The 10,016-nt window shown below is 44.2% G+C and overlaps 1 protein-coding gene across 1 annotated transcript in view; it reads left to right on the forward strand.

Annotated features, from left to right (window-relative positions):
* Positions 1-766: 766 nt before the first annotated feature.
* VSX2 (visual system homeobox 2) overlaps positions 767-10,016 on the forward strand; it is an 18,977-nt gene continuing 9,727 nt past the window's right edge. Inside the window, exons 1-2 of the mRNA XM_017741648.1 lie at positions 767-781; positions 1,316-1,456. Of these exons, the coding sequence (XP_017597137.1) occupies positions 767-781; positions 1,316-1,456 (156 nt within the window). The remainder of the gene's footprint in view (positions 782-1,315; positions 1,457-10,016) is intronic.

A 10,016-nucleotide genomic window follows, 5' to 3' on the forward strand; every position in this document is an offset into this window, starting at 1 on the left:
CACAGATTTGTCAAAGTTGAAGAAAAACTGTTTGAAAGGAGAATGGATTTAAGAGTGAATTTAAAGAAGGGTCTGGTTGCAGGCAGGTCCCTTGCATTTGCATGCTGCTTTTGTTAGTAATATTATTGATCTGGTTGAATCCTTTTCATTCTGTATAGCGGAGGATATTTCTTAGATTTTCTGTTTATGCTCTCTGGAACTGAAAGGCTTTTCTGAAATTTGAGTGTATTTTAGAAAAAGACTCTATTTCCTTTTTCCTTCTGGCAGATACATGTTTCTTAAATGGATAACATTTATTCATTTACTTTGCACAAAGGCTGCAATTCGTTGTTGGGTTGAGGGTTCTTTTATTTTGGTTTGGTTTTTTGGTTGAGGTTTTTTGTTTGCTTTGGCTTTTTAGTTGCTTTTTTGTTTTGGTTTTTGTTTGGTTGGGGATTTTTGTTTGTTTGTTGGTTGGGGTTTTTTTGCCATTGCAGTATTGTTAGCTTTTATCAAAAATTGTGCTTTCTGTACTGGAGGAGTTGAAGGGTGGGAGTTTAAACCCTCAGGGACTGGAAGTGGTCCGAGAATTCTCATCCATCTGCTGGAGAAGGGCTTTCATCTGTCTCGGCTTTCCAGCTGCTGATTTTTCAATTTGGTTGTCCTGAACTGAGAACTGGCTGCGCAGAGGCAGGCTGGGCTGCCGCCTGCCAGGGCGGTCCAGGAGGATTTCTAAAGGATAATGGGGGAATGCGAACTGGCAGGGAGCAGCTAATGGGATGTCGGAATGGAAGCACCCAGGGTAAAGGCAGAGGAAGGGAGCTGGTCCTGACTCCTGTGGGGAAAGACTGACGAAAAGTGGTGGGTTAGGGTGGAGAAAACATTTGGAGAATTCATCCAAGGACTGAGACTGAAGGTGAAAGATTATTTGCTCATGGAGATTGAAGAGGCTAAGGACCAGCAGCTTGGAAAGGGCTCAGCACCTCTCCAGACAGGGTGCTGAGGAGATGCTGCTTCATCTCAGTGTGGTGATCCTCACAAGAGGCAGCAGAGTCTGAGATGTAAGCTCAGCTGCCATCGCTGCGGGTGCTTGCTGCTGGGGAGGGTCCGTCTCCAGAGGCAAGTCCCTGAAAGGGAAGGTGATTTGTAACTGTTAAAAATGCTGTCTTCTGGCATTTTCTGGTTCTCCTTTCACCCTGGCACTTGACCTTTTGTGCGCAGAAACGCAGGAGGTGGGGAAAAGTTATGTGTTAGCTGGTTACCCAGGTTTCACTGGTTTCAGTGTCCGTTTCTCTGACTCTTCATCATCTTTGCTGCTTCCTGTTTTTGATCAAAGAGTTTTACTCCCCTCAGGACAATCTTCACATCCTATCAACTGGAGGAGCTGGAAAAGGCCTTCAATGAGGCCCACTATCCTGACGTATATGCTAGAGAGATGTTGGCCATGAAAACAGAGTTGCCAGAAGACAGGATACAGGTAATCATATCTCTTGGACCCCCTTATTGTGCTGCCCTCAGCCATGCTTATCGCTCCGTGAAGAAAAGGTAGTGGCATGGGAAGGCTGACATTTTTCTGAATAAACTTCCCCAGGCTGTCCACTCTCCTGCTTTTGATGGGTGGGCAGACAGATCAGCTATTCTTGGCAGATTTCTATTTGGTGTTTGTATGTCGACATGTGCTGTGCATGGTGTGTTGTACCAGTGATTTGGGGTGTGTGTAACAGAGGGAATCCTAAATCAGAGAAGGACAACAGGTGTGCAAAAAATGATGACGGCGTTTCAAGGTCTTGGTAAAGGCAAGAAGAGACCATGTCTGGGTGGGCATTGCTGAAGAGAAAGAGCTCATCTCTGCTCCTTTGGCCACAGAAGGATGCACAGGGATGGCACAGGCAGCTAGTACAGCTGTGGGTAGGATGCAGTGTGGGAATGATGGGTGAGTCCCACTGAGATGTTTGCACCATGTCTGCACTTTGGCTGTATTTGCCTCCTCAAGTGAAGTTTCTCTGAAAGTTTCTGGGGATGTTTTTTTGTTATTTTTTTTGTTAATCTGTTAAATTTTATTGAGTTAACAGCTTTTAACATTAAGGTTTTAACTGCATGTCAGTCCTGTCATGCCACTGTGAGGAGGTAGAACAAGGTGGTGTGGAATATCTCTGCTGTGTGGTGAACCCTCCAGCAGGAAGGAGCAGCCTGAGCTGCAGGGCTGTGCCAGGACCAGCCTTTGGCATGCATTACAGTGAGAAAGCTGGAGAAGACTTAACAGCTGCTGTTTACAGTGTGGGAGGCACACTGGACAGAGTGAACATGATGTTCATGAGGGTGGGCTCCAGTAGCTTCTATTGCCTCATGACTTGCTCCCATCAGGAGTCTACATAAGGCACAGGTTTGTAATGGCCAAGCCTTGAGCAGGTGGTGCAAGTGGTGGTTCTGGTCTGGCTGGAAGTTAAACTGTCCTGGTTCTCCACACAGTGGCAGTGGCTGGTTGCTGTGACTGGTGCATAGCAGTTTCTACAAGAGATGTCCTGTGTGCCATGCGGTGTTGGGAGGGCCCTCGTTTCCATGGTTCCTCCTTCTGTTCATCCCTCATGCATGCCCAGCACCCACCAAGCTGCATCTTGAGCCTGTGCTCTTTCTTTGCTGAAGAGATGGCCCAGGAGGCTGCTCCCTTGTGGGTTTGGAATGTAGCTCAGAGGGCACTTAGCAGGATAACGCTGATGCTGGAAGCTGCTGAGGTATGACCCCATGCAGGGACAGGAAGATCCTCTAAAACAAAAGTGTAGCCTTTTTTCCCCTCTTCCTGAGCCCCCCTCACCACCCTTATTCTTGTGCTCCATCAAAAATGACATTTTTATAAAAGCAACTTTTGCTTATCCCATTGACCTGGCAGGATTCCTGCTAAATCTAACAGCTTGTTGATAGCTTGTGTGCTAACAGGATTTCCACCAGTCTTCAGAAATAATGGCCCATCATCTGAAATCCTACCTGGTACATTAGGATTTTGCTCTGAGAAACAAGCCCCGATGCTCTGCCTCTAGAAAGACTGAGTTGGATGGAGGTTCACTTCTCCACTTGTCACCCTGTAGGACATCAAGTCAAGAGAGGAGAGACTGTTGGGAGTTTATTGTTGCCTACAGCCACCATTTAATGCTGGGCTGGAAAGAAGATCCTTTGATTTCCCCTGAAAGACCTTTTCAAGGAAGAGGTTCATCTAGTGGCACCATGTATGTTGAACTCCAGAGGCCCGATTTCTCTGGCCAGAGCTGAGAGCATTCACTATGTGTGAGGTGGAGTGAGATGCTATGGCAGGCAGTGTAGAGCTGACAGTGTATGTACTGCTTCAGCACCCCGAGCACCCTTCTAGTGCTGAGTGTTTTAACTGATTCGGAAATGAATAGTGGGTAAAGTATCTTGGCTGTCACTGACTTGTCTGCCCAGTCATTCTGCAGCTGGCTAATGAATGACTGCCTACTCTTCTTGTATTGCAGCTTTTAAACCTAGGAGGGCTCCTTACTGTGACCCCTCTGCTCTTGAGATCAGGTTAGACTTGGACAGCAGAAGCACCCCAAAGTATGGCTGTTCTGAACATCAGGCATAACTAAGAGCACGTATATTCCAGAAGAAAGTGCTTGTGAATAAGTTTTGCTGATCATGAAAGGGGAAATAATGAGAAACAACTGAATTTCTGTAGCATCTGTTGAGCACCCTGCCAGGGTGAGCATCAGGCTCACATGGGAGTCCTGAGCACCACTGTTCCTTCCAATAGGTCAGCAATCGATTGTCCCTTGCCACACATTCTATGAAATTTCCTTTTTGTGTGTGACAAGCCATGGCAAGGTGATTCCCAATTGTGATCATACTTCTTGATATTTTACCTTATATTCCTTTCCAACTTTAGACCTTTTTGTTATGACCCTAATTCTTTCCCCTGGTTATAAAGTTCACACTCTTTAAATAAATCTAAGGTATTTCTTCTCCTGGCTGTCACTCTTGTTTTTCATCATTGCTTAAGCAAGTTGCAAAGATCTTTCCTTAAATCATCCTTCATAAATCACATGCTCATCTCTTAATCATGTGGTTGTTCTTATATGAAGCCCATCCTGCCTGTCAGCCTTCCTGGAGATAAGGGACCACATGCCTACAGCCGCATGCTGGGTGTGTTCACACCAGTTCAGCTGGACTTGTGGGCCCTTGCAGAAATAGCCTTGGATTAGCACTGGTCTGCTTGCTTCCTTATTTGTTTATTTCTTTTTGTCTAATTCAGTCACTTCAAACTTCTTTTAGACAGATTTTTTTTTTTTTTTATGCTTGGGATTTTCCCTTCAGTGTTCTGGGTTTCGTATGTAATTTTGTTAACTTTGGCTAACAAGCATAAGAACAGACCTAACAGCTCTGACACTGGCAAGAGGTGGATGCTACACAGGGCAGCTATCTAGTGATACTGAGTACTTTGTCAGTCTCCTGGGATTTAAAATATCTTAATATCCCATGGCAAGAATTTCTGCAGCAGAACTGCCGGAGTGCAGTAAATCTTGCTTTGAATCCTTTAGCATCATTTAATGCCCCTTGGAAGAGACAGCTTACAATGAATCTTTATTCCCATCTTCATAATATTTATAATTTCACATAGTTGCATTATTTTCCTTGCACGAGTTTCCAGCTGCCTGAGGGAGCTCTATAGTTTTCCATTTTCATTGTAGCTTGCAGTTCCTCTCATCTTTCAACATTCCTCTCTCCCTCTTGTAGGTCATTAATGAAAGTGTTTTCTAATACTGTTGTGAGCATCACATGTTGTGGACTTCTACAGCATTTCGTGTGGTTTCCCACTGGATCCTCACCTAAGAGTGATATCTACCCCTTGTTTTCATTCAAGGAATTATTTCTTAGGAGGTATTAGTCAAAGAGAAAGTAAATCACCTATGAAATTTGATGTGAAAGTGAAATTCAAAGAGGGCAATTGAAAGAATGATATATAGGAACTGCTTGCAGGAAAAACCTTCAGCAGAACAACACAAATAGCCATCAGAGGCCAGGAAAGTTGCTGGTTTAAGAGAACATTGAATCCAGGAAAAATTATTCAAATCCTCCATTTAAAGAGAAGATGAAAGTGTATTTTTTTCCAAGGCAGATACACACTGTGTGTGTCTTACTCCCACAGTGAGCTGGCTGCTCCTGGAAGGAAAATGAGCATCCTCCCATTGGGCAGCATGGGAAAATAATTTTTTTCATAGTGAGATAGTATGCATAAGTCAGATCAGATGTCACTGTGGCCATTTTGGAAGGTACTTGAAAAAGACCACATTAATCAATGTATTTGAAAGAATATTTGTAGGAGTTGAACTGCCAGCATTGGAATAAACCCAGACTATTCTGTAAAATCCAAGAGAGGTAAGTAGATTCCTGTGGGGAAACATATCCTTAATAAACATTATGAAGTATTAAAAATGTCCTGAGGCTGACAAATACTTCAACATCTGACTTAAATAGCTGTTTCTCATAAAAAATACTCTTAAGTGTAATGTGTAGATTTTAGATAAGTTAACCCTATTGAATTTATTAATATGTAACAGTTCCAAACTTTAAACAGAGTAGTTCAGTAACGAAGTTCAGTAAGAGTTTGATTTGGGATTATTGAAATGATTGAGTATGTCTGTCCTTAAAGTATGTCTCCTACTGATCAAACCAAAGTGATTAGTCAGTGTTTCAAAAAAATAAGATCCTGACTGCTATTCCAGGGACATTAGAGTTAAGGGAGATAATAAATTTTAAAAGGTAATAAAACTGTTAATATTGTCAGTTCTTGTTGTTAAAAGATTGTACAGTAATTATTGGCTGACAAATTTTGGGACAAATAAAATTACTCTCATAAGCAAAAGGAATCCCAAGAAGAGGCTGGTGCTGTGTGTGCGGAGTGGGGATTGTGCATCCAACAGGCTTTGACAGGCAGTTAAGAGGCCAATTTTGGCTAAAAACAAAACGAGGTCAACTAAATCTCTAATTGAAGAAGTATTGGTTTATCTATCAGATTAACACATTTCAGTATCACTGTGAAGCTCTTTAGGAGTTGAACAGGGATGGAGGAATCAGGAGGAGTAGTCATTTAGAGGGAAGCAAGTACCAAGAGTATTTTGCAAGGACAAGAGGCTTACCTTGCTTCAGTTCTGCAAAAAGCTTCTCTATTTAGAGGTGAACATAATTTGAAAAGGCCTGAGGATCCTGTACTGCACTGAGTATGAGCTCAGGAGTGAACCCACAGAGTCCCCTCAAGAAACATGACAGAAAACATGAAGGAAAAATCAGTTTTATGCAGCTTTAGCAGCCCTGGTTTCTCCCTCTCCTGCCAGCTTTTCCTGCTTGCTGCAGAGTGCTGAGTTGTAGTCTGAATCCCATGGTGTGAGTACGGAATGCTGCGATTGCTCCATGCAGCTGGTGACCTTTCCTGAATCTGTGCCTGGAATGGCCACCAAAGGATTTCTTAGTGCTGCAGAAAGTAGTGGTGGTGCTGGATTTTCTAAGCTTATCACTATTACTCTAAGAAGTGAGGACCTGTCTACTCTTGATAAAATTTTGGGTGACTGTCACATGTAGAACAGAGAAAGGCCAGCATGAGGCACACTGCCAGTGGGTTCCAACTGGCATCTCTGTACAGCACATTCACGGGGACCATGTAGCTGGAAGGAAATTACCGGAGTGGTTAGGCTTGTTGGAGGTAGATTACCGAGGTGAAGGACAAGCCAAAAGTGTTGCTATTGTGTGAGCCAACCATTTCAAAATATATTTATTTTAAGAGCCTTGCAAGTAGTTAATCATAAAATATAGTTGGGCAGCTAGTGCTGGCTACCTTTGCCAATAATTCCTGAGCACTGGGGCAAGCCATGACTGTGTGATACCAGATAAGTGTCATTAACTTCCCCTATGCTTCTAGAAATGTAGAAAGTATACAAGTGAGAGTAATAAAACTAATCAAACTTAGTGGTTTAGTGAGAATATTATTACGAGTTTTTCTCGTGGCGTATGGTGCATCTCTGCCTCCATGTCTTTAATTGGTATGTTAGGAGTTCATCCACTTTTCTGCCTCTTCAATAACATGCTTGTTTAGTTGATCTAAATTCATATTCATTTCCATTTTTCAATTAAGAGTTGTTTAATTTGGCCCTTTCTCTAATGGATTGTTTTCATTACCCTTTATCTATGGCCTGTTTTCAGCCCATGTGCTAGAACTTCGTTTACAAGTTAATTACCAGAGCTGCAAACAGAGGGGCTGGGTGATGGGCAAGAGCAGGGGCCCAGGCAAGCCTTTCCAAAGGGATTCCTGTCTGAAAAGTCTTACACTACATGCTTTTGGACAGAGAAAGAAAATGTGGCAGGAGAAAAGAAGGAAAATGGAGGCCCAGGAATGACACTTCAGTTTACTGGAAGTGGGGACTCTCCTGCTTGTTGCTAGACCATGCAGATTGCCTGCTTATATTGTGGGATTTACCCTGCTACAGCTGGGGTTGTTAGGTGCAGTTTTAAAAGGTCTTTTTAGTACAGAGGTGGAGGTATAGAGTTATGAATATTTTCTTTACCCAGGTACTGCTTTATCCCCCTATGTTCAGTTCCTGAGTTGCTTTAGCCACTGACCAATTTTCTAAATGGGACAGAAAAACAAATAGACCCAAACTTGCCTGTTCTTGCCTTCTGCTCTGTTCTTGCAAGATGTTTATGGTTGTGCCATGATAAGGGACTGTGAATTTGATGTGCTCCTCCACAGTATTGGGAGGGAAACAGGACTCTTGACAGTGACTCTCCTTGTTCTCTCCATGGTTTGGAGACACTCTCAGCAAGGATCCAACACCTTCAAGCATCAGGGCACACGAGTTCCCTGTGAGAGGAAAGACAGGCGGGCAACAAAATATGCTGAAGCCCATTTCTGTGGAGTGCCTTGGCAGAGGCTTTCCCCATCATGTCCAAGAGAATCAGGAATGGCTCTGCAGGCTTGATGCCAGGCTGTGACAACTCTTCCCTGCATTCATCCCCTCATTTTCTTAACAACAGTAGTTTAAGGCTACTACTTCTCTGAGTTAGCTTAGGCATTGCAGTTCCTCAATCACTTTAGGTCTTCTGGAAATACTACCCCAAATCCCTGTGCTGGCAACACTTGTATTCACTCCTTCACTTAATGATGAACTTTCTTTTCTCTCTTCTGATACCACTGCAGCTTTTCACAACTGATTTTAAAAAAATAATTGGTCATCCCAGAAATTTCAGTAGTTAATTCCTCTCCAGCCTTATGATGGCAGAGGAGCCAGCTGATGGTTGCGTTCATGTTTTCCTTTAATGACCCCTTATTACAAAGTTTTCCTCCTTTCCTGACTTTGAATAGAGATTTTTCTAACAGTTCAATAACACAAGCACTTTAGACACACAGTTAATTTACTCTCCCCTTTATTTCTTAATGGATCTATTTCTCTCTGTAGTGTTTTTCTTTTACCCTGATAGATCTCAGCAAGTTCTTCTGATTCTTCTCTGGGAGCACAAACCTGCTCTGCTTTTCACTGCCCTTCTCTGTGGGTGTTCTGTGAGCCAGGTTTTGCCCAGGCACTGTTGAGCAGTCCAGTCCTCAGCAGACATATCAAGAACCTCCATCTCCACATGCATGAGGCTGGCAGGTCCTTCTGTGGAGCAGAAAAGAGGAACTGAGCTGGACAACAAACTGTTTCTACAGTATCCTACAACAAAGATGCCTTCCAGAGGTCACTTTGTCAGAGGCTGTGAAAAAGCATTAGGTGCTCTTCTGTCTACCCTGAGTGTTACTGTCCTGGGAGCAGCAGCAAGAGGTGTTCAGTTTAGGACCTGCCTGGTGTGAGAAGCACACTTTTCTCCCTATTTTCTCTTTCAGCAGGTATCTGGTAGGCTCCCAACTGTGAGCAAAGGCAGAGCTGAAACTGTGGCTGCAATGTTGTTATTAGAGCTTTCAGCTGCAGCTTTCTCTTCAAAATTGTAGGAAGGGAATGCAAGCCAAGCATTGCTTGTATGCGGTCACAGCTCGTAGCTGTGTTGTTCAGGCAGGCCAGCACAGCCAGGCTGCCCACCCGGGCCTCTGGGAAGCACTGGTTCTCCTGCAGCTTCGGGATCCACATGGTGAAATACCTTCTCACTCTGCTACCCTTTCCTTCCTAAAGACGCTGCTTGGCTCACCCAGAGGGAGGGCTGAACTGTGAGTGTTGCTGAGAAAAAAAATTCTTGGAAGGATCTATCCGTCCCATCCATGTGAACATGCACGATAAATACCTGTGCCAGTCACTGCTCATAGCCAGGTGTGCCAGTGATGTCCATTCCAAGATAACTTGCTTTCTGTCCATCACATCATTCTGCTGTCTCTGGATCCCTTCACTGCCAGCCTTCCAACTCAGAGTGCCCCATGACTGTCACTATGACAACTGCCATTTGTTAGCAGACTGGATCAACTTCTTCAGCTTATATGATGACCATGACTGAGATCAAGGCTCAGTGTCTAAGTGACAGGTAAGGGAGGGTCCCAGCCTGAGAGATCTTAGCTCAGGTGGACTAAGCATGGGGATACCTGGAAATGTGCTGGTGAGCTCAGATGTGCTGTCCTGGTGCAAGCAGCATCCCTGGACAGGCTGTGTGTCACCAGCTCTGCAGGTCACACCATCAGCTGTGCTGGTGCCCGAGCTGGTGGTGTTGGCTGCAGGCGTCAGTGGCACAGCAGCAGCCAGTGCCTGGAGCGTCAGCTTTCTGCAGCTGGAAGATGTCATGTGAAAACCCCTGGAGTTGTGAATTACCCAAAGAATGTTAAGGGTACACAGAGCTGAGGAACAAGTAGAGCCAGGAGCAGACATGGTGGGAGTAGAGTGCTGAACGTCCACCCAAGCTGGTGCATGGAAACTGATTACATCTTGCAGTGTTTTATAAAATTTCATGTTTGTATAGATAGCTTCCAGCTAATGCTTCAATGGCCCAAGGATGCAGTGCATTAGTGAGCATGAGCTGTACCCCTTGGGGACTTTGCAGACTGTCCCCATGCAAGCAGGAAT

The sequence above is a fragment of the Corvus brachyrhynchos genome, unplaced genomic scaffold (genome assembly GCF_000691975.1).
Source record: "Corvus brachyrhynchos isolate BGI_N302 unplaced genomic scaffold, ASM69197v1 scaffold115, whole genome shotgun sequence".
NCBI classification, from domain to species: Eukaryota; Metazoa; Chordata; class Aves; order Passeriformes; family Corvidae; genus Corvus; species Corvus brachyrhynchos.